We start from the raw sequence: 26,051 nt of genomic DNA, 5'->3' as shown, positions 1-26,051 counted from the left end.
AAAATTCAACCACCCCCACCCAAATAATCACAGTGCACCATGACTTTCTTTTATGTCGAATTGTAAATAAATCAGTCAGACTTGCTTTGAAAAGTTACTGTTTAATGAATACAGATTAGGTGTGGAGGGATATTTAGAAAACCGTTATTATTATTCTGACACCTTTAAATATTTAGCTTTACGGTAACAACAGTTTTTCATTTTGATTAAGTTTTCATAATGTACAGACAGTGTTGTGCTCGTTACTCAAAAAATTTTATTTATTACTCAATATTCGTTACTTCTTTCAAAAGCAATATTATCGCTTTACTTAATACAGTAATAATATTACCATGGCTACTACCCACCTTGGCGGGTTGAAATTTTTATAATTTTCTGTCAAAAATATAGATTTTTCGATATATATTGATATAGAAATACATATCTGAAACACTTCAAATGCTCATTTTCCACAGAGTAGATACATGATGCCATCTGCGCTTTCTTGCTCTTTCATCTCTCCAACATCGAGTTGACACACAAAACCGCCTCCCCTCACTCACTCGTTTCGTTTGCTCCGGACGAATATTGTTGGTGTTACAGGACTTGAAAACTACTAGCCACAGTGGATGGTGAGCAAAAAGGTTAATGCCAAGCCCTGAATATTACTATATACTATACAGTAATTTATTATACTATTACTTTCACATTACACCCCAAAAAAGTGGTAATTGTGCATATTCGTGTCTTCCAGCGCTGTCTCCCTGTGCTTTCAGTTCCACAATGGCTGTTATGACTCATTCGCTGCACATCACTCATATTGCATTTATAACCTGCCTTGTCTTTTCCGATGATGAAGTTTCCACTACACTTCTGCGTTCTGTTCCATACATAACAAACCCAGAGAAACATTTCTACACATGAAACATGAAACTAATGAACATAATGATTATGACAACATGTATTTGTATGTGATTTTCATATGATTTGGGCTATTTTTATAAAAATAGGATGTTTTCATGAGAAATGCTAACACTAGAAGTCCCAGAGATTTGTAACCCTCCTTTAGCCAAGTGGATGCTAACTGGCTAGTCTTTTGGCTATCATTAGCATCAATTCATGTGTAAATATGGTCATTACCTGAGCAATCTGCAGGGGGGTTGGGGGTGTGTGTGTGAATGGTTGCTGGTGGCTTGTTTGTATGTGTGGGGGAGGGAGGGCTGCTAAAAGCAGAGAACTTGATTGATCATGGGCCGGTTTCAGAAAGGAGGCACTGCAAAAAATGCTGTTCTTACTTAGAATTTTTGTCTTGTTTTTAGTCAAAATATTCTTAAATCAAGAAGCATTTTCTTGACAAGTACAAATTATTTTCTTGTTTTCAGGAAAAATAAATCAAAATTGAGTACTTTTTTCCTTAAAACAAGCAAAATAATCTGCCAATGGGGTAAGCAAAATAATCTTAGTCCAAACTGAAAACAAGATTATATAGCTTATTCTTGGTTTGAAATAAGATTATTTTGCTTACCCCATTGGCAGATTATTTTGCTTGTTTTAAGGAAAGACTTACTTAATTTTGACTTATTTTTCCTGAAAACAAGAAAATAATTTTTACTTGTCAAGAAAATGCATCTTGATTTAAGAACTTTAAGATATTTTGACTAGAAACAAGACAAAAAATCTAAGTAAGAACAGCATTTTTTGCAGTGGGTTAAGGGAAAACTCTGAGTATGTTAACCCTGAAATGAGGGAGTGCAAGTGATGTTTAAAAAGTTAACTCACTCATTCACACTGCAAAAATGCTTTTCATACTAAGTATTTTTTTATCCTATTTCAAGTAAATTTAAAAAAAAAAAAAATCTTAAATCAAGATGGATTTTCTATATGAGAAAATTATATATGATATTTAGTCTTGTTTCCTGGGGGGATCTAAATTAAGTGCATTTTACTTAAGTAAAATGATCAATATCTGCCAGTGTGGTAATAAAAATAATCTTAATGCAAACGGAAAGTGTTGGAGTGTCTACCCAGGTGAAAAAAAAAGTGCAGTAAAATACACTTTATTTTAGTACACTTTTACACTTCCATAATGTACAGTGCTCTATTTCCGTGCACTTATTTTGTACTTAATATACTAAAAGCTCTTCTTTAGTACTTCTTAAGATAATCTTAAGAACATCTAAGTGTACTCAACTGTGCTATTTTGAGACGCATGAATTTGAACTAAAATGTGCTTTTAACATACTATCTCTGTATAGAAAAATGTATTTAGTTACCACTTGTAGTACACTTGAACCCATCTTTCAAACACTTTTAAAAATGGACTTATGATGTATTTCAAATATAAGATTAATATATAATGAATATATACAAAATGTATTTATAATATATTGCCAGGCAGTGCCAGGATTGTGAGTGATTGCTGGAATGTACTCACTCACTTTTTAATATTATTTGTAAATATGTGTACAAATGGTTGGTTTCTTTATTTTATTTTGTACTATTTTTATCAATAGATCTCAGCAACAAAGGGAAAAAAAAACATGTGTGTTGATTTCTCCCTAAGATGGCAAAGTGAAACACAAGTTTCCTTGACGTGGCTCAGCATGGCCCCACATTGTTTACATAACAAAAGCAACTGTTCACAGCTGATTAAGGATATTAGCCTAAAGACATCCAGCCCATCGGCTGTCCTGCGGGTTTTATAGGTAGAAAAGCCAAATGGCTGCTCTCTGGGACTTCTAGTGCTAAGCAGGTGTAGCAATTAGCTTTTCTAAAATGCTACAAATAACACATTTCTGCCTCATCGTATGACCAAACACATTAGATCCCAAGCGGAAGTCACTACAAACACCCAATGTTGGTTTACAGTGAGCTTTGAGTAAAAGTGTAATATTAATCTCATAAATTGCCATGTTTAGCTTGATGCTAATTGCAGCTCTAATTCACCTGTTACCTATGATTATATTTCATGTATGTTGTCAAAATAATTCATATAAAGTCATAAGAAAATGTTTTGTTTTCTAGAAAGAGTTTTGACAATAGGTGGGTATAATGTAGGCCTATATTGGGATCAAAAGGATGTGGATGCACTAGCCATGTAATGGCAGATTAAAGTAACACCACAACTTATATTTGACAATGGTATTCTTGTCATCTTTTCTCCCAACAAAATCAAAGTAACGGCAATATTTCGAGCCGCTGAATGTAACATTTTCCATATTCCATATTGCTAGCTTGTTGCAATTGTTACGTCACGTGCATGTCGTGAAGATTACGAAAATGAATCCAGGAATGATTGGATTGTTATATTTTAAATCGGTAGTAGTGGAACAAAAATAAAATTGTAACAAGCTTTTTAATGGATGGTGTCTGTAATATTATTACTGAAATCTTATTAGTTTAATTATTAGTTTAATTAGTTACACTATTTTTTTTTTTAACAAAAAAATAATAATTTGGCAGTTTTGGATATGTGGCCTTGTTTGCTTATTGTCCAACAGCATCCTCTCTTTTCTCATGAGTGAGAGTTGTTTTCGGCACTTTTCACAGTCCCACACAGCTCCCACTCAAGACCTGAGAGTTCAGCTAATCAGATTCAGGTTTTAGTGCATAACTATGTATGAAGATGATAGTGCAGTGGCCTTATTATGGGTATGTTGTCATTTGAAGGTTACATGTTCGAGAGATCAAAAAACTTGATTTAGGCAGACACAAAATGTTTTTAAAATGCTGCACAAAGGCGGCAAAAATTGTATTTGCAGAAGAACCACAATCTTTGTATCACAAGCACCCGCAGTGCAAGCACACCATAATACTGCAAATTAGAGTTTATTGTGAGTTAAATCTATACATTTTTAGTTAGATTTATTTTGTAACTTTTGTATATGTCCAGGTTACATTTCACGCTGAAATCAAAAGAAACTAAAGGAAATTATTTATTTGCGTAGAGAAAATGGACAGGGATTATACATTTTTTTGACATTGTCACATTATTTTCATGACAATTAAGCATGCTATCTCCTCAAAATCGTGTTACTGCACTGTAAAAAATAATTGTTGGTTTAACTTAAAGAAGTAAGTTACCTGTTTGCCTTAATTTTGTTATTTTTAATGTTATGTTTGAAAGAAGTCTCTTATGCATTTATTTGATCAAAAAATACTGTTAAAACAGTAATATTGTGAATATCCTTACAATTTAAAATAACATTTTTTCGATTTTCTATTCTAATTTATTCATCTGTTGGCAAAGCTGAATTTTCTGCATAATTTCTCCAGTCTTCAGTCTCACATGATCCTTCAGAAATCATTCTAATATGCTGATTTGCTGCTCAAGAAACATTTCTTATTATTATTAATTATAAAATTATTATCTTATTGTTATAAATATTGAAAACAGTTGTGCTACTTTATATTTCCTTGGAAATATTATACTGTCCCTTGAATGAACCTCTGTGGAGGTGAGAATGAAAAGCGCAGGTTAGCAATGGTGGTTGCTTGATCCTGTGGTCATGTGTTTTTTTGGGGGGGGTTTTTTTTGTTTGTTTTTTCAAGCTCTGTCAAGCCTTAAAAGCTCTTTACCACACTTTTTAGTCTTGGGACAGGGTGAAAATGGGTTGATGATATTTTGGTGGACACACACACAGACTATTTCTCACTAGCACATTTACACAGAGGTCAAGGAATGGTGAACCCAGTTTCAACATGGTCAGAGGTCCCGTGATGGTTACATGGTCAGAATTTGACAAGACAAAAGAGAGAGGTATCAGGGTGTGGGTGTTAAACACTATTTGATCTCATATTTCATAATATTTGCTTTGCTGTATTGTGGTACTATCGTATCGCGCTGCCTCTCTAGCCTCTTCAGAGAAGAGGTAAAGAGAAGCTCTGGTCTAGTGTCTGGATATGCTTGTTGTACCTGCTTCGAACAACAATGAAGAATTTCACAGCTGATCCGCAGTACAACTGGCCAAGACAGGAACAATGTATTATTTCCTCCCTGCATTATAGGCAGAACATTTACTGAATAACACAAGATAAAACATAGCTACGTTTGACAGCTGCTAAGGCATGACATTTTTTCATTTCTTTCCTTTCCGCTTTAAATTTTTCTTTTCCCCTCCATTTAAAGTCAACATGGAAACAAAACCCATAAGACCAGAAACATATATTTTTTCAATACACATTCCTGTTCTTATTGTGCATGATTCATCATTGCATGTTATTCTAAAGAAAAAAAAAATGCATATCATATAGACAAATATAAATTTCTGACAGAATGCCACATTTTACTTGGAAATATGTCATATTGCAGAAGCAATTTATAACTTCTGCAATTTATCTGTAATTTATACTGTGATTTTGTGTTAACTTTAATGTCCGTGTCCATCCACATGTTCTTTGAAAGTCTTATAAATGCAAATATTGTCAAAACAATATCCTCTCAATGTTTGCTTTGATGTCATTGTGCAGGTCCCTCTTTTCATATAGCAATAAAATAATTTACCCACGGGGATTTCTGTTTTCATCTTGGTTTGAGGATCAGCCTCAAGCACATCACAGCAAAGGTTTTGTACGATCTCTTTTATTAGATGTTTTTATACATATTCAAGTCAGTGAATCTAGCCCATATGTTGTCTTTTTATCACAGGCACTATATGCTCTGTAGTGAGCCTAGAAAAAAATATGAGAATCTACTCAATGTGCAACCGAGAACAACAATTCAATACAGAGCCACCTAAGTTATGATGTTTGCTTCTGATTCAATTCTGGGACGCCTATTGTATAAATACATTTCAGCAGGTTTCCTTTTAGATACAGTGTTAGCCTTTGAAATGTCTGTGGTGAGGACTAAAACAAGCATGTAAACAGACAAAAGCTCTTTCCAAACCTAGTGTGTTGCCTCATTGCCTACTGCCTACATAATCACTGGTTTGCAATAGAGTACATCAGCGCTCTGCATGACAGACGCGATTCAAAAGATTTCAGTGGAGTTTGGCATAGTATTTTAACAAAAAGTAAATGGCACATAATAATATTTTAACTGTTATTAATTTCTGTTGATACTTTCAGTGTTTATTTATGATCAGCATTTCTCTTGCCATCATAAAGTTGGGGTAGGTAAGATTTATTTTTTAAAGAAATTGATAAAATTGATCAAAAGTGTCAGTAAAGACATTTATAATGATGCAAAATATTTCTATTTCAAATAAATGCTGTTCTTGAATATCAAATCAGCATATTAGAATGATTTCTGAAGGATCATGTGACACTTAAGACTGGAGTAATGATGCTGAAAATTCAGCTTTGCGTCACATGAATAAATTACATCTTAAAATATATTCAAATATTAGTTATTTTAAATTGTAATATTTAACATTCCTTGTTCCTTGGTGAGCATAAAAGACTTCTTTCAAAAACATTAAAAAACCTTACAGACTTGAACAAACTTTTCAATGGTGAATATATTCTTAGAAGTGTATATCTTATGGAATAATCTTTGTGTCTAAAGCACACCTAATATGACTTAAGAGGTGGACAACGCACTAGGTTTTGGAACAGAAGGAAAAAGGAAGAAACGACGAGGATGACAAGTGAAATGAACAAAGAATAATGGATATTTAATTAAATGAATTCTTCAGAATTAAAATGCTGCTATTCAGCAAAAAAAAAAAAAAAAAAAAAAGACATCAGCAGTTATGAGTGTGTTCGTTTAACAACAAGTTTCATAAACACGACTGTCAGAGCACCAAAACTGTGATTGATTCTTCTGTAAATGTTGCTGCTTCTTTCTTTCTTTCTTTCTTTCTTTCTTTCTTTCTTTCTTTCTTTCTTTCTTTCTTTCTTTCTTTCTTTCTTTCTTTCTTTCTTTCTTTCTTTCTTTCTTTCTTTCTCTTTCTTTCTTTCTTTCTTTCTTTCTTTCAGGCAGATTTATTTAAAAAGTTTATTTATGTATTTATGTCAGAATTCTTTCTTGTCAGGTTGTTTGTTGTCATAAATATCTTAGGTTGTTAATCATTCTGTTTATAACTTACACTTCCATTTACAGTTAATGTGATATTTCAGCATGGATCTGCTATTTCTTGCTTGTTTGTAATCTGTAGCATTTTCCCTGTTATTCAAACTGTTTTGTAAAATGTGTTGTTCAGAATCTTATTTCTGATTGGATGAGCCACATTCAAATTTGTTGAACCATGAGCCAAGATGGTATTTTGCTTGCTCTTAATTAGGCTAGAATCCTATTATCTGGCTATTTTATTTATATAATTGGTAACACTTTAACACTTTCAGATGCCCAGAAAGCTACTAAAGACATATTTCAAACAGTTCATGTGACTACAGTGGTTCAACCTTAAAGTTTTTGTGCGCCAAAAAAAAAAAAAAAAAAATAACAACTTTATTCAACAATATCTAGTGATGGACGATTTCTAAACACTGCTTCATGAAGCTTCAAAGCTTTACGAAGCTTTTGTTCACAAATCAGTGGTTTGGAGTGTGTATCAAACTGCCAAAGTCATGTGATTTCAGTAAAGGACTTTGTTACGTCATAAGTGTTACGAAATGTTTCAAATTTCAATGGTTCACGTGACTTTGGCAGTTTGATACACGCTCCGAAACACTGATTCGAAACAAAAGATTCATAAAGCTTTGAAGCGTCATGAAGCAGTGTTTTGAAATCGTATTCTCGTATAAAATCTTATAAAAAGTATTCTCGTCACCTCACTAAGCCATCAAATTTCATCAAAAATATCTTAATTTGTGTTCCAATGATGAACAAAGGTCTTACAGGTGTGGAATGAAATGAGGGTGAGTAATTAATGACAGAATTTTAATTTTTGGATGAATTAACCCTTTAATAAGAAGTAAATTAGGAGTTTATTGAGGGAAAAGTAGTAGTTTATAGTGAATATGCGTTCCCTATACTAAAGTGTTACCAATGTTACCCACCCAAAAATGAAAATTCTGTTATTTACTCACCCTCATGTCATTCAAAACCCTTTATGCATTACTTTCTTTTGTGGATTGCAAAAGAAGATATTTTAAAGAACTTGGAGCCCATTGACTTTCATTGTATGGACAAAAAAAACAAAACACATTTCTCAAAATGTCTTCTCTTATGTTCCACAGAAGAAAGACAGTCATACAGATATGGAACGACATGAGGTGAGTAAATGATTTTTTGGGGGGGGATTAAATTAGGATTTACATTTGCATTAATTTCTGTGTCTTTTACCACATTGTTGTTGTTGCTGTTTTATAAATGCAATTAAAAACTCCTAAACTGCTACCTGGTAAAATCACTGTAACACATTGTTTTAAGTGTCTAATTGCTTTAATAGTGGCATCAGGGCTGTGGGTTTGCTGTTAGCTCACATTCTGATATTTTAGGGCTTATTTGCAGGCAATTCGAGTTTGAATCCAGCTTTTGTCATTTCCTGACCCTGTTCCCATCTCTCTACAAATATAGGTAGTATATAAAGGTCAAGAAAACACTTATAGAACGAGAAAATTGGAAATGAAATTTTGAAATACTAGCTTTCATACCCTGATCTAAAAAAAACAATAATAATAATAACATAAGATGACCTTTTTTGCTGATGTACAAGCCGGTGAGAGTGAAGAATGGCATTGTGGGTGGGGCTTTAATCCAGCTATTCTGATCGTCCATTTATGAGGTATCCATCAGTGGAGCGTATATATGAGGGCGATAAATCTGGCACTGGAAGGACGTGTGTGTTCTCGCCCTCCGAGTGGTTTGTATTGCCTGACTGTCGGCTTGATGGATGGTCTTCTGTTGCTGGCAGGTTCGCCAGGTCTCACGGTAGCAGCAATGTCAGCATGTAGCTGGCCAACAGCAGCACCATAAACAAATTTGATTGGCGGGTCAGACACGCCCTTTCCACCGGACCTGGACACAGAAGGATTTCAGGGACGTAGACATTTGTTGTGAAGAGCCAGAGTAGACGAGGCCCACACGTTAATGTCACAAAACAACACTGTGTGTACTTGATGCAGGCTTCAACCTGCTATTATCGCTATTATTATCTGCAGTCTGTTGATGTGGAGTGTTTGTGGAGTTTGACAGAAGACAGCGCGCCCTGTCACACAAACCCACTTCAAAAATACGTGCGGTGTGCATATTAATGGACGCCATTGAGAGTGAGATCGGCACCAAACCCACGGTGATGGAGAGCTCTTCCAATTTTCATAAATATGCAAAGATTCCCGTTACTTTGCTTGGATGGGGTTTTTAATTTTGGTGGGGGTAATTTATGTATTTATGTATGTGAAATGAATGGAGAACAATTGGCAAGTGTCTAAAACTCTTGGAGTGGTTGCAGCTCTCTGTTTTTAGTACACATGAAAACAGAGGAAAAGTGACATGATGAACTGTGTTTCAGACAGTCGGTGAAAGCAAGCAGATTGAAATGTAAATGAAAATCGATCAGTGATAGAGCCCTTAAGTTGTGACAGACTGGATTGTTTTAGGGTATTCGGGACTGTTGTTTTTGCAATAACATGAATGTTAGGGCTGAGCGATACAGAATATTGAATATTTACAGTGAAATTGCTGGTGAATACTTGACTCATTTTGCAGTGTTTCCTTTTCTTTTGATTCTTGTGATATAGCATTTGTGATTTAACTTTAATTCCACATCAGTCAAGATTTCAGTCCAGTTTAAATCCAATCAAACATTCATACTATTTATTTGCGGCATCATTACAAAAAGGTTCATGTTTCATACTAAAACATCTGAATGTAAGTAAAAATTGTTATTTAATACTATTCATTGTTATAGTGGTGCGCATGGAAATTATGAAATGATATTTTTTTTTTACTTTTGTTAATTTATTGAAAAACACTGAAAGACATGCATTAAGATTTAGTCTGTTTTTCTTTATTTTAACTTATGTATACTCTATGAATATGTATATACACACATATATATATATATATATATATATATATATATATATATATATATATATATATATATATATATATATATATATATATATATATATATATACGCATATATACACATACATACACACACGTGGTTTACTGTACTGTACCATAAGCAAATGAATTGGCTTGTTCTTTGAAGTACATCATGATCCATTAAAGATGTTTTATATATTTTTTTTTTTATTTAAAAAAAGTAACACTTTGATTGCAGATGACAACAGCTCATAATGCCTGAATTATTGCTACCTCCTGTATCTTTCCTCTGTTCCCATCTAATTGCTTTGTGAACACAAGTGTTTGTGGCAGAGTATTTTTGGTGTGTGATATCAGTGAGGAAACAGCTCTTTCTGCCCTGCTAAACATCCTTTGCGGTTGTTTGGGTCTGGTTATTTGACTCTTTATAAAGAGTTACACTAGTGTTCCCCCTGAGAGGACGGGCGAGGAGGAAGAGGAGAAGAATGGCTGCTTTGCAGATTGCTTTGAGGATAGATTGCCAGTTTCAAACTGCCATAGACACAATCAAAATCTCATTGCAGCAGAGGTGATTTTCTACATCCCACACTTGTAGCATCAATCAAAATGCATCTCATGAAATAACACATTAATCCCTAATGCACAATGTGTTGGAACAAATGTCATATTCTTTACATTGTAATACCAATGACATTGAGGTCTTGTTGTTGTTTAATCTTTTAGGTATTTTGCTTATTATCTTTCAGAGTTGCCTAAAATTACAGTAAAGGGCTTTTCACACAAGATGGCCTGTTGGCCTGTGTACATATGTGTTAGATGGATGTCTTTCACCATTGCATCACGACTTGTTGATTGTCCCTCCTGTGAGTTTCTTTTAAGACAGCAGTTCAAGTTTTATAAAATTCATCTGTAACACTTTAGTATAGGGAACACATATTCACTATTAACTTTGACTTTTCCCTCAATAAACTTCTAATTTACTGCTTATTAATAATTATTAAGTTTGTTGTTAAGTTTAAGAATTGGGTAGGATTAATAAAGTAGAATAAGGTCATGCGGAATAAGGCATTAATATGTGCTTAATAAGTACTAATAAACAGCCAATATTCTAGTAATATGCATGCTAATAAGCAACTTAAAAGACCCTAAAATAAAGTGTTACCAATTCATCTTGACTGTTTTGTTGCATTTTGTTTCAATGTTTTTAAATGCACAAACATGTCCGTGTATTTCATGGATCAACATATTTTGTCCTCTTAAAAAAGTCATGCTTCAATCAGAGGGAAATTATTGATTGATAAAGATATAAGCCTAAACCTAAACTTTTCTGTATCCCTAAAATAAGATTGTGCCATAGAACGTCTTTTCAAAAAGATGTAATATAAGTCTAAGGTGTCCCCTGAATGTGTCTGAGAAGTTTCAGCTCAAAATACCCCATAGATTTTTTTTATTAATGTTTTTAACTGCCTATTTTGGGGCATCATTAACTATGCACCGATTCATGCTGCGGCCCCTTTAAATCCTCACGCTCCCTCCCCCCGAGCTCTCGACTATAAGTGAAGTTATACAGTGCATTTACAAAGTTCACACAGCTAATATAACCCTCAAATGGATCTTTACAAGATGTTCATCATGCATGCTGCGTGCATGGATCGGATCATGTGAGTATAGTATTTATTTGGATGTTTACATTTGACTCTGAATGAGTTTGATAGTGCTCCGTGGCTAACGGCTAAAGCTACACTGTTGGAGAGATTTATAAAGAATGAAGTTGTGTTTATGAATTATACAGACTGCAAGTGTTTAAAAATTGAAAATAGCAACGGCCATCTTGTCTCCGCGAATACAGTAATAAACGATGGTAACTTTAACCACATTTAAGAGTACATTAGCAACATGCTAACAAAACATTTAGAAAGACAATTTACAAATATCACTAAAAATATCATGATATCATGGATCATGTCAGTTATTATTGCTCCATCCACCATTTTTCGCTATTGTTCTTGCTTGCTTACCTTGTCTGATGATTCAGCTGTGCACATCCAGCCATTCTGTCCTTGTCTAATGCTTTAACATGAGCTGGCATATGCAAATATTGGGGGCGTACATATTAATACATATTAATGATCCCGACTGTTACGTAACAGTCGGTGTTATGTTGAGATTCGCCTGTTCTTCTGAGGTCTTTTAAACAAATGAGATTCATATTAAGAAGGAGGAAACAATGGAGTTTGAGACTTACTGTGTGTCATTTCCATGTACTGAATTCTTGTTATTCAACTATGCCAAGATAAATTACATTTTTAATTTTAGGGCACCTTTAATAGAAATTTTGTTCCTAACACTGGGTAGTTTTAACCCATGTTTGGGTCAAATATAACCCAACCATTTAAAATTTAAAGTAACAGTTGGGTTCCTATATTTGACCCAAAGATGGGTTGAAACAACCCAACATTTTTTAGAGTGTATTACGCAAAGTTACAGTACACTGAAGAAAAAGATTGGTGTAGGAATTAATTTGAAGCAATTTTCACTTTGAAATTGCTAGTAAATTTCACAAATAATTGCAGACACATGTGACACATTGAATTAAACATAGTATTTCCTTGTAAAGCAAACTCCAGTGTTCTTTGTTTTATTTATAACTTCAAAAATAATTTTTACAGTGAAGATTTCAGACAGAGAAATCTTTATCTCTTGAAGTGTCTTTTCTTTGTATTTGTCCATTTATTAACCTTCCTCATTTTTTTTTTTTTTCCCACTCTCACCTCCGTTAAAAGCGTTCTTGATTATTGTGCCAATTAGTTTGGAATGGTAAGACCCCTCCAGCCTCTTGTAAATGATTGTGCGCAGTGCCAGTGCTCTCTGCAGGCCTAATTAATCTATCCCAATGAAGGTACGAGTAAATTATCACAGGAGGACAGTATCTTCAGGGGTTGACACGCTTCTGTGTTCTGTATGGCGGCACGTTTGCGTCTGTGTTGAGGTTAGGGTCATTGAGGTTCCCCGTCTCTATTTCCAGAGACCTCAAAAGGTGGTTTGATCTCTGCTAACAAGTAGCTAGAGACTGAAGAACCATTGATTCCAGGCATGATAAATTCAAGAGGCCGGTCTTTCTACTGACTGCTCTCTTGACTTCTCAACTCCCCTGAGAGACAATTGGCAGGTTAAATCAGACTCTTCGGTTTACATTTTCACCTGGATATGTCAACATTTTTTTCGTAGCGTGTTGTTTTGGAGTGGTGTAACCATTAGCTCTTTTGATAGATTCTCCTTTGATAGATTATCTGGTTATTTTATAATAATACTACTTTTTTTGTTATTCCTGTTAATCTTGTTTATTTTATTCACCATTGCTGTTATTTTTATTTATTGTAAAGCACTTGACTAAGATAGATAGATTTTTTGCATGTATATTAAAAATAGATTTGACTGAATGGATGGATGGATGGATGGATGGATGGATGGATGGATGGATGGATGGATGGATGGATGGATGGATGGATGGATGGATGGATGGATGGATGGATGGATGGACGGATGCTTAGATATATGGTTAAATGGATCGATAGACAGCATATGAATGTTGCATGTGAATCTCAAAAGATTTTTCAGAGGACAAGGGTTACCATCCTGATTTCATGACTGGTCCTAAGTTGAAGGACAGGGAGAGGAGGAGAATGTAATAGGAGTGGGATGTTATTCACCTGATCTGACCACTTGCCATATATCCTGGTATGTCCTTCTGCATTAGCATTGACTGCCACTGTACAGTGAAGCAGGATCAGCTACTGACTAATGAATACCGCGGGGTGTTTCTTAGCCTCATATATCTGTTTGTAGAGTGAATGGTAAGTTGGCGCAGTCTTCAACATGCAGAAGGCACATTCTGCCTCTGAAGATGTCTACCATCTCAGCCCACTCAGTCTTAGACAGATCTGAGATGACACCGCTAAAGAGGAATCATTTGGTACTAAGAAGCAGCCTAAGAAGAGCCTGTACTTGTTTCTTTGTGCTGGAGTGTTCTGCCTGTTGTTTCATTGTGACTAAAATTAGATTTCTACATCTGAGTGGAGGAAAACTTGTCGCTGTAAGGTTAGGGTGTAAAAAAAGTAAATGGCATGTTATCGTCCATCTGGCCAAAAAAAAGTACCCTACCATTCAAAAGATCAGGGTCAGTAAGATTTAGCAGCAATTATTTAGCGGCAATGCATTAAATTGATCAAAAGTGACAATGTTAAGACATTTATGACATTACAAAAGATTTCTATTCAAAATAATTGCTGTTCTTTTGAACTTTCTGTTCATCAAAGAATCCTGAAACTTGAAAAAATTGAAATGTAACATGGTTTCCTCAAAAATATTAAGCAGCACAACTGTTTTCAGCATTATAATAATAAGAAAATTTTCTTGAGCAGCAAATTAGCATATTTGAATGATTTCTGAAGGATCATGTGACACTGAAGACTGAAGTAATGATGCTGAAAATTCAACTCAGAATAAACCCCGACAGGATGATCAGGACCCCTATGTGAAGCAAAGGGAACTTGCATCAGCCTGAAGGGGTTTATTCTGATATAACAACCGGCTGGATGTACATTATCTCATTTATTACATGGCTACTTGCCACATAAGTAAACAATTAGACACTAAACATTGATCTGAGTCGAAATATTTTATTAGCACTTTAAACGCAGAGCTTCCGTGGAGAGAGCAGTTGCTACACGGCAAGTTCAAACTAGATGGATATTTAAGGGATACGGTACAATCACACCACGCCATTTCGTCACATGAATAATTATGGGGAGAAGAGATATTGATCTGAGATGAAAAAAATCATACCTGTTTGTTATCTTATAATCCAACAGTGTACAAAACAATAGTCGCAAAATGGCAGCAGCTGCGTTTGTATGAAACGCGAGTGAGAGTCCACGATGCTGGATGACATAATTAAATAACTGTACACAAAATAGTGATTTGACTGAGTTTTAATATTTTATTAGCTCACCAAACGCAAAACTTCCACGAGGAAATACCTTTTCTAGCAAGCGTATAATGCTGCTGACTTCAGTAACCCGGATGAACCTGTGTTATCTGTTTTTAGCGGTTGTTATCGGGGAAAAGCATACCACTGGATGGTGTGATTGACCAAACAGAATCAATTATTCCACAGAGCCATGTAATAATAGAAAATAATGCATACCTGAGGTGGTAATGCGGCCATGATGCGAAGCAGAGCATGCATTATTTTCTAATAATTCAATTGAAAGGAGTCAATTATTCGACTTATTTTCGACAAAACATTGTTCAGATGTTGTATTTCAAGACATTTGTCAGGTTTTTGTCCTTAAAACACTCTTGTGTGTGGGACTAATTTCTTCCCATCTCATCCCACGCCTCCATTGCTAATTCCACAATATCATTTTATATCTAGTAATGGAAGCTTGAGCCATTGATAGCAGACTAATGCAGTTATTAATACAGTTATAAGAGAGAGAGAGAAATTTACCTGAGTCTGTATCTATCTCAACAGTGTTCAGCAGCAGCATCTCTACTAATAGTAAAACTGTAAGTTAATCTGTTTCAAGAACAGCACCGTTACTACCTCGCTTGTGAGAAATGTCATGTAGATTTTAAGTTGTTGAACTATTTTACTGATAAAATCATCAGAGCAGCGCTGACAACAAGTTTCTGTGTGAGTGTGTGACTGTACTGTATGTGTGTGTGTTTGAGTGGGAGAGAGAGCGGGACAAAGAGAGTATGTGCTTTCCGTACATATTAAAATGCAATTTTTGGGCAAAAAACATGGAAACTTGTAGTTTTTATTCTGTTGTTTACTATATTTAGTTGTTTGGTCAGTGTGATTGTGGGTTTTGGTTCTTTTGCTGTTGTAGGCTGTGTAAGGACCTTTGAAATAACTGAAATCATTTGGTGAAGTGATATGGACATGTAATGCAGTCAAGACCTGCCTGAAACTACTTTAACCGTGCTTTTCCATGAAAATATTTGCACACCTTAGAAAGTTCGACAGCCAATCAGATTCAAGCATTTAACAACTCTGTGGTATAAAATATATTAAAGGGATAGTTCACCCAAAAATGAAAATTTTATGTGTATCTGCTTACCCCCAGGGCATCCAAGATGTAGGTGACTTTGTTTCTTCAGTAGAACACAAATGATGATTTTTAACTCCAACCGTTGCCGTCTGTCAGTCAAATAATACATTGAAACGGTAACACCATCTATAAGAGTCAAATAAACATGCACAGACAAATCCAAATTAAACCCTGTGGCTCGTGACGACACATTGAAGTCCTAAGACACGAAACCATCGAATTGTGTGAGAAACCGAACAGTATTTATATAATTTTTACCTCTAAAACACCACTATGTTCAACTGCTCTCCGCATCCGGTTAGTGAGATCAAAAAACACGTTCTGATGACGGAAGTCTCTCGCGCTTTGCTTCAATGAGTGTGAGACGCATTACTTCCATTGTCAGAGCGCGATCAGACCACACTAACCGGATGCAGAGAGCAGTTGTACATAGTGGTGTATTTGAGGTAAACAATTATATAAATACTGTTCGGTTTCTCGTATAAACCAATCGTTTCGTGTCTTAGGACATCACTGCGTCGACATGAGCCTCAGGGTTTAATTTGGATTTGTCTATGCAAGGTTTTTCGACTCTTATTGATCCAAGTTCCCATTCACTCCCATTATTTGACTGACAGACCGCAATGGCTGGAGTTAAAAATCATCATTTGTGTTCTACTGAAGAAAGAAAGTCACCTACATCTTGTATGCCCTGGGGGTAAGCAGATACACATCAAATTTTCATTTTTGGGTGAACTATCCCTTTAAACATAGAACACAATTATTTTAAACTGTAATGTTATTTCACAATATTGCTGTTTTTACTGTATTTTTGATCGAGTGCAGCATTGGTGAGCATAAGAGACTTCTTTTAAAAACATTTTAGAAAATCTTACAGACTGTAAACTTTTGAACGGTAGCGTACATGATGTTATATAAGGGAGAAGTTTTCCATTGTATTTTCCAAATAACGTCACATATTTGGAAAAAGTGTTATGGTTCAAATTTAAAAATAAGCTCATTTGTTAAACGATAGTCTGGTTATATAACATGCTTTCTTGTTATGCATTACTGCTTAATCTGTTTTAATACTTTAACAACTGTACTTACAGTAAAAATATTTCAACCACCTTCTTGTATTCAATCATCACCAGTGTCAGTAGAGCGAACCATCAGGAATTCATCAAATAAGTGAGTTGGTGATGTACTGGAAATCTATAATATAAAGCATGAACAGAGCAGTTCCCTTGGATGCCCTATTGTTCCTCAACATCTCCTGTCAGCAACATGGGAGTCTCACAGACTGCCGGCTGTCAGCCTTTGATTTGGAAAAACTGAAGCTATTGCCCAGAACACTTGATACAGAATACCACTGTAAATGATTTATTCATGAATGGCTTTTTTTTTTTTCTTTCTTGTGCCACTATAAGGAAAATATAATGTTGACTATGCGGTTGGTCAGTATTTCTCCATTCTGTTGAGTTGCATACTAGGAAAATGATTGCCTTGCTTGACATTAACTTACATTATTATTAGAGACTGCATTAGCATGTTTATTGCTGTGTAGAAGAACATTAGGGTGACGTTTTATTAAAATGACTGAGGATCACTCTTACTTTTGCATTGTGCTTCATTGTATGTTTGATCATTACTAAAGCAAGGTGGCCTCATTTTTTTTTTTAGCAAGGTTGAAATATAAATTTAATATAGTGACAAACTGTTCTCTGTTAATTATTAAATGTGTTTGGATTCATTTACATACCGCTGAGGCCAAGAAGTCACTAGGGAAGGCGGTGGTTATGCAGTTTGATAGTTTAACACTTCAAACAGCACATTAAGATTCTGCAAAGAATCACAGGCGTACATAAAGATGTGATACGAATAAGGGACTTGTGTCCCTCCAAGGACCACAAATATGGTTCATATTCAAACATGCTTTGAATATAAATATTCAAAACTGTTATGTTAAATAGTAAGGTAATGGTTAATCCTAAGAGGGTGGAAAGTGAAGTTTCAATTCAACAAATGTGTGATTTTAAACCATTTTCTTGTCACAATCACACAATACATTTGCATAATCCAAACACTAGTTCCACTTCAGAGATGAACTTAACTGATTTGTTTTGTCACCGGATCCCTGTCCGTGCATAATTATCAGAATGTCTCAGACGTTGCTGCCCTTTCAATGTCATCACACATCGATTCACATTCCGGCGCTGTGGGTTCATCTGACTCTGATATGCTGTGATTAAGATAATTAATCTGAAATAAGGATCTTCATCTGGATTTGGCGAGAAGTAATTATAGCGATGATTTGCAAGCTATCAGAATGACCGCGGCGTTATGGCTGTATGGCACAGCAACCAAATGAACGCAGTGTTGCAATCAGACACGCTTCAGTTGAACCATTTCTATTGCTCCCCCTCTCTAAACAATCGCCGCAGCTTTTGCTCTGTGTATTATGAATACCCTGTTATTTCATATTGCGGGTGGGTCAGCGTTCGACCCAGTTCAAACAGAGAGAAAGATAATTGAGTGGATAATCATTCATGTGGTTTTGCGCTCAAATTTAGCCATGAACTTTTGAAGCAAGGATTTTGATACTGCAAGGCGAGCCACTGGCTCTGAATTAAAGGCTTTGACATTTATTGTGGGCAAATGTGATGCAATTTAAAATCATAGCTAAACAATATGGATTTCCTTTTGAGATTAAACAAGGTCACTGTATTGACACAGAGGTCATTAAATGGTTCATTGAGCCCTTGGATGATCGTGTTTGCTCTAATTGATTACTGCTGATGCTGTAAGTGTTAATGAAGCTGACCAATGCTGAGGCTCAAGAGTTGGTGCAATTATTTCCATATTGTTTTTTACTCTTTGAAAGATCTGCATTCAACATGCGTCAAAAAGAAAATGCAGATGTCCTATTTTTCTCCATTCTGATCTGTTTATGATAATCTAAATTGTCCGTGAGGCAGGTTCTTTAAATTAGCATTGAATTAATAGAGTCTGTACTCGAAGTACATCTGCAGTGTGGCCAAAAAATACTCTGATGACCATAAACCATAGAAGAAGGAAAACACTTTTACATGTAACCATATAACATGCCAAATACAAAAAAAAAAAAAAAAAAACTGTCAACTATCAAATGTAAGTATGTATTTCCCATGAAGATATTTCAGAGAGTCCGTAAAGGTGATATATTCACACTTTTTTTTTTCTATTTTAACCCTTCATACACTGCATCCATTCAAATATTGCTGCTATGAGAGTAAATATATGTAAGGAATAATTAACAACGGGCCGTTGAATTATTCAAAAATAATGCACACCCGAGGTGGTAATGCTTTGCGTCATGGCCGCTACACCTCGTTACACCTCAGGTGTGCATTATTTTCTAATAATTCAATGGACAGGAGTCAAACATTCCACTTATACTATGGTTACCACACCTCAAGACATTGTTCAGATGTTGTATTTCCAACCTGCTCTCATGGAAAGACATACCTGTGGGAACATTTTTGCGAGTCGCAAAAATACGTACCAATATGTACATATCACTGCAGTTTCCAACAGAAATGAACACTAGAGGCAGTAAAACAGCAAGCACTTTTAATTGTTTTCATACAGTTACGATTACAGGGTCAGATTATGGATTAATAAAGACTTGTTTTTACGTCTCCATGCACAATATCACGTGAAAGATAAGTCACGGTAAAAGAGCTCAAAGATGAGAGATCAAAACAAGCTAAAACAGCACGATTACGGATGCTTTTTATGTTACATTTGCTTTTGTTAACACTATAGGGTAGGTTTAGGTGTAGTGTTGGTGGTACATTATTTTAAAACGTAATGGAACATTGCACTTTCAGTGCCACTCACTGATTCGTTTAAAAACCCACGTCATAAAAACGTACCAAATTCATGTTTGTCTGTTCCGCGAAATCGCCATCACCTGCTTTCAAATGGAGAGGCATTTAATAGACAGAGCCGTAGATCACTGACAAGCCACGCAATATCACGTACATATCGCAGATGAATCGCCTTCGATAATGAACGCGATATTGCGTAGCTTGTCTATTAAATGCCGCTCCATTTGAAAGCAGGTGATGGCGATTTAGCGGTAATCAGGGAACCAGCTTTACTGACGAAATGCGTGTGACAATCGCATGCGATATATCACCCAGCCCTAATTCCGGCAAAAAAAAATGGTTACACTTTATTTTACAGTGCCGTAGTTACATTGTAATTACTCAAATAAGTACTGAGTACTAGGGATGTCCAGATCCGATCACGTGATCGGAAATCGGGCCCGATCATGTGGTTTCAGACTCGATCGGAATCGGACATTACCTCCCGATCAGGACTCGGATAATGTATTACGCAACGGTTCTCGGTAAAAAAAAAATCAAACCGGTTCTCCACTTACGCACTTGCACTGCGGTCCATCTCGAATGACGACGCATCTATTGGTTAATATGGTTTGTTTAAAATACCAACGGGGAAAACAGACACAGTTCAGATAATGTATGTTTCAGTCGATGGATGCACAAAACGTTACAACAACGATAATTAGAAAGCGTGGACAAAATAGTCACTCTTTGTAAACTGTTAACTGCGAGTGCCGTCTGCTGTAATGTCCAGTCATTTACGCCGTCATCACCCGGGTGTTGATAGTGCGCGAGCGCAGGTGAGACCAGAAAAGCACACGTTGCTGTCTGTATTTAACAGATAAAACTCATTTAAGCCTTGCTGATTTAAACCTTAAAGAAGAAGACGCGAAAGAGAACTCGCGCGCGCTGTGAGAAGATTTGTGTGCGCTCATCCGAAGCGCGCACACGCTTATTCCGGTCAGCGCGCAAATACCGAGTTCTCTTTCACGTCTTGCGCATCGGCGGACAAATTCATACAAAAATTATGTCAACATGCCCGTCCTAGTGAGTATCCTAGCAAACATAGTCGGTTACGTCTTAAGTGAACGTATATTAGTCGAGAAAGACAGCGCATGTGGAACAGTATATGTACTGGATCGTGCATGTCTTAAAGGGAAAACAACTATTCCTGCTGCCTGTATTTAATGTTAAATCAAACAACAAATAACAAAGAAATCACTCACTGCTCTTGACTGAATAGTTTTTGTAACTTCAATAATGATTAATCTTTATTTATTAATTAAACAGTAAAGATAATATGCAGTGATATTTTATATTTGATTACCATTTGAAAACTGTTAGATACCTGAAAAAACCTGAAAAGCACTGTTCCTGGATCTGTTTTTTCGCTCTTCTTTATTCTTTTTTATGTAGGCTATTAAGTATCGGATCGGGACTCGGTATCGGCAGATACTCAAAATCAAATGACTTGGACTCGGACTCGAGGGCAAAAAAACGTGATCGGGACATCCCTACTGAGTACTATTAATTAACTACATGTACTTACTATAGAGTTACAGTTAGGGTTAGGGTTTGGCTTAGGGTTAGTTACTTGTAATTATGCGTAATTTAGTATTATTACTATAGTAAATACAAGTAGTAACGTGTAACTACGGCACTGTAAAATAAAGTGTTACCAAAAAAATGAACATGCTTTTAGCACCACTCAGTGGACATTTCACATTGAAACTGCAGTGATATGCTTCTATTGGTACGTATTTTTGCGATTTGCAAAAACGTTCCCACAGGTACGTTTTCTAATGAGACCAGGCTCTATATTTCAAGACATCTGTCAGGGTTTTGTCCTTAAAACGCTCTTGTGTGTAGGGCTAATGTCTTACACCTCTCATCCCATGCCTGCATTGCTAATTCCACAATATCATTTTAGAGCTATTAATGGAGGCTTTAGCCATTGATAGCAGACTAATGCAGTTATTAACACAGTTATTAGAGAGAGAGATTAAGCGTGAGTGAATTACCTGAGTCTGTGTGTCCCAGTGGCGATTCTAGACTTTTTTAACAGGGGTGGCCTTAGTGGAGCACTGATTAATTCAAGGGTTGCATCATAAAATCATGCACGTCATTACTGCATTGGTGATGTGCAAGTCGAATTCAGTGCCTGTCACTTTAAGGCCCTGACGGCCGTGAGGTTTGCTTGATTCTCACGGTTTAAGCTAAATTGTTGTTGTGCATTGTGCATAAGGATATGTGGATGAAATTAATTATGTTTTCCATGTCATTTGTTAAAATAAATGCTCTAAAGCCTAACAACTCGAAGAAAATCTTGGATTACAAGATGTCTTGGATTACAGGAGATACTGTAAGTGTCTTGTAATGATAATTTCTATGATTTTGGCGAGCACAAATAACTATCTCCAGATGTAAATGGTTGCATGTCCTATTACTCAAATTCAACTAAACCCACCAGTAGGCTAGACCAATTTCACAGCATAGGTATGTTAGCAACACAGGGCTTGAAAACATTGACTGTATAGCCTATAGAACAAACAAAAAGGAAACCATGCGTGGAATTTATCTGGGAATATAGCCTAAGCCTAACTTACTGAAGGTAGGGGCGAGCTATGGAGTGTTTAATTTGGTTAAAATATAATGTAGGCTACGTTTTTTTTTTGCACAAAATTGCGTCTGCTAATCTGCTAATGATAAATCTTTAAATGCTTTTTACAAAAGTAGCCTACAGTTAACAGTTAATGACCTAACAGTTAATGTTGACTGAGTAGGCAGAATAGGCTGGTAACTTACAGTAGATAAATTAGCCTACATGACGTGATTCAACAGACGTGATACTGGGCTGTGTGTGCGATTAGATATCAAGGCAGATGTGATAGGTAAATAGATATCTTTGCGAGCTAGCACAAGTAGTAGTGCTGTAAACTCACATGCTAAAAAACAATAAGCCATGTATCGTTGGTTAGCTTATATCAAACACTTGCTATACTTACATTTCTGAGTTCTGGTGTCTGACTGTCCAAGCTCCCGCGCTGATTTAAAGGCAGCAAAGTGCGTCAACAAAGGTTCCGCCTATGACCACGTTGATGGCCAATCGTAGAGTAGGATTTTGGGGTGGCACCTGGGGTGGCCAATCGAATCTCTCTCTGGCTCCGCCCCGGTGTGTCTCTCAACGGTGTTCGGCAGCAGCGTTTCTTCTAATAGTGAAACTGTAAGTTTATCTGCTTCAAGAACAGCGCTATTACCTCACTAGTGAGAAATGTCTTGTAGATTTTAAGTTGTTAAATTATTTTACTGATAAAATCGTCAGAGCAACGCTGACAACATGTTTCTGTGCAAGCGTGTGACCGTACTGTATGTGTGTGTGTTTGAGTGGGAGAGAGAGAGTATGTGCTTTCTGTAAATAATAAAATGTAATTTGTAATTTTTATCCTATTGTATATGTATTTGCGTGGTCATTGTCATTGTGGGTTTTGGTACTTTTGCTGTTGTAGGCTGTGTAAGGACTTTGAAATAACTGAAATCATTTGCCGAAGTGATATGGACATGTAATGCAGTCAAGACCTGCCTGAAACTCTGGAACTAATCAGATTCAAGCATTCAACAGCCCTGCAGTATAAATCCATATAAATTATGGACATAATGTTGGTGTCCCTGAAATATAAATTAGGTCTGAAAGGGTTAATAAATTGTCTAATGATCTGTAAAGCATTATATAATGTGTAACTTCCATGGGTCATAAAGGTTTAAACTCCTTTATAAGACAAATCTGATCAATTAATTTGTATGACTAACATACAATGACTGGCTGCCATTTTCATTTTTCCTCCCCAAACTGCTGCGTCATTATTACAAGAAAAATTTTTCAAATGTCACTTTGTTTGGTGTCAAACCAAAAATAGATTTTTTTAAATATCATTTTTGTATTCATCAACACTTTATCAAATGTAATAAATCTCACTACTATTGATGCTGAACTATTTTGCAATTCACATTTTTCAAATAATGCCAAGGGGTGAAAATGGTAGCTATTCCTCTTCTTTGAATACTCAACTCATAAAAGTTTATTTTTGATTCACATAAGGCCTTTTGTAGTTAGAAATGCACTTTTCCAGAAGCCCATATGACTATAACGTCATCACAATTCTTTGGCATGTTCCTTTCCTCAGCTTTTTTACATTGTTATTGTGGCTGTATATGTTTGAAATCACAGTTCTTTGTTAATGTAGGTTAAAGTCTCTTTTCATTCTTCTGAGGCTCAGGAGTGCAGAGAAAGAGCAAACATTTCTTTGTACCTCTCCTCTTCTTCCTTTCTCATACCTTATGTCTCTTGTGCTCTCTGTCTCCTCCCTGCCTGCTCCCTCTTCCTCCTTCTCCCAGAGCAGTGTCTTTTAAGTATCTTGCCGTCTTCTCTTCTCTCCTCTCTTCGGGTCACAGACATCAAAGAGAAGTGCACAGAATGCCTCTTTATTCTGACAACAGCCTGAGAGAGTATCTGACTGCAGAAAACGGCAGCAGCAGTGGCTCAGGAGAGGCGATGCGAGGGAAAGACGTTTATTGTGCACAAAAAAATAGGATACAGTTTAATTTAACGGTCCATTAACAATCTATTAATTGAATAAATATGTGAGTGTGTGATTAAATGAAAGGTGGTTTTGTGACGCCGATGATTGAGATCTGAAAGGCATTTTGTATGCACGTCTGGGAACTTGAAATGGCTGTGACGGGTCTGGGCAAGGTGACGTGACAGGTGTCAATCAAAAAGACAAAAGTACACTCAAAGTTGTCAATGGAATCCGTAAATGTTGTCATGACATAATTTTCCTGCTCAAAACATACTCAAAAATAATTACATCTAAAAATGAGTGCCCATAAGCAAAAATGTCAGATTTTAGATTATTCACTTCTGGGAGGGATTGGGTTGTTTTAACCCAGCGGTTGGGTTAAATGTTTGCCCAACGTGCTGGGCAGTTTTATTTAACCCAAGTATTGATTAAAAATTACTATATGGATGGCGTGAAATGAACCCAAAATAGGTTGGAAATTAAGAATCAGAAACATAATTACTAGAGGCAACAATAATCAAAAGGTGAACATTTATTAATAAGCAATTTATTAAATGTTTATTGTTTAATTATTATTCATTAAACGTATTAATAAGTGTTCATTTATTAAACATTAAACAAATATTAATAAATGTTAATTTCCAACCTATTTTGGGTTAATTTTAAGCAAGAAATACAGTGATTTTTAAACACTAGTCGAGTTGAGTCGAGTTTAAAACTACCCAGCAGGTTGGGCAAACATTTAACCCAACCGCTGGGTTTGTCCATTTTCAACCCAACTTGGGTTGTTTTTAACCCAGCATTTTTTAGAGTGTAGCATGCTGGGTTGTTCATTTAACTCAGTATAATGGGTTGATTTATGCGACTCTCTTAATTTTTACAGGAATACTATAGCTTACCAGTAATGCTGAGTTGTTGTAATGTCAGATGATGGGGAGGGGTGTATTGTTTCAGCTGTCAGTGAGATTGACCCAGCCACTAACCCAGTGTCTGCATGGGTAACACAAAACTACCCAACCTTGGAAAAAATAACCCCCCAAAAAATGACCCAACAGGCTGTTGAGATGAATGGGAATACAAATAGATCATTTTCTACAGGTATTATAGACTTCCTTGTGTTAACAAGCTTAATTAAGCAACCTGTAACCCCGAGCTGGTGTTACACCCCTTTATTTTTCTCCCTTCTCATCATTTCAGAAGAGTTTCTGAACCATTGCGCTATGAAAGCAACAGAAGTAGCTTCACTCTGATGGATGATCCAGTAAGCTGAGCAGAAACCTTGAGTGTCAGCCACAAAACCTTGAGACGGGGAGCACATAATGAACCTCCCCTTCAGCAAGCCAAAGAAAGAAAGAGAGGGAAGGAGGAGAAGAAAGACGAGATAAATAGACAAGGCTTGGGGGAGAGGGAAGCAACAGTGGGAAGAAGGCTTAGCATTAGTGTGTATGGCTGCATCCCAATTCAAAAAGTATGCTTCTCTGGAAGGAAAGTACATACTTTTTTGAGCAATATTTATGGACTGGTGGGTCACACTTACATTAAATATGGGTGCACTTGCATTGAGGAT

At 36.0% G+C, this 26,051-nt stretch overlaps 1 protein-coding gene across 6 annotated transcripts in view; it reads left to right on the top strand.

The window, feature by feature from the left end:
* Positions 1-26,051, top strand: part of raly (RALY heterogeneous nuclear ribonucleoprotein) — a 97,539-nt gene that overhangs the window by 24,832 nt on the left and 46,656 nt on the right. For 4 of the 6 annotated variants that reach the window (XM_067374322.1, XM_067374320.1, XM_067374319.1 and 1 more), the window contains one exon: positions 8,104-8,139. The exons of 1 other annotated variant lie outside the window; for it this stretch is intronic. In XM_067374322.1, coding sequence (XP_067230423.1) covers positions 8,125-8,139 — 15 coding nt within the window. In that variant the 5' untranslated portion in view covers positions 8,104-8,124. Of the gene's footprint in view, positions 1-6,048; positions 6,093-8,103; positions 8,140-26,051 lie in introns of all 6 variants that reach the window. One more of the 6 variants, XM_067374323.1, reaches the window with a different exon arrangement.

This window comes from Chanodichthys erythropterus, chromosome 21 (genome assembly GCF_024489055.1).
Source record: "Chanodichthys erythropterus isolate Z2021 chromosome 21, ASM2448905v1, whole genome shotgun sequence".
Classification (NCBI taxonomy): Eukaryota; Metazoa; Chordata; class Actinopteri; order Cypriniformes; family Xenocyprididae; genus Chanodichthys; species Chanodichthys erythropterus.
Note: the sequence above shows the minus strand (reverse complement) of the source record. Positions and strands in the feature narration are given on the sequence as shown.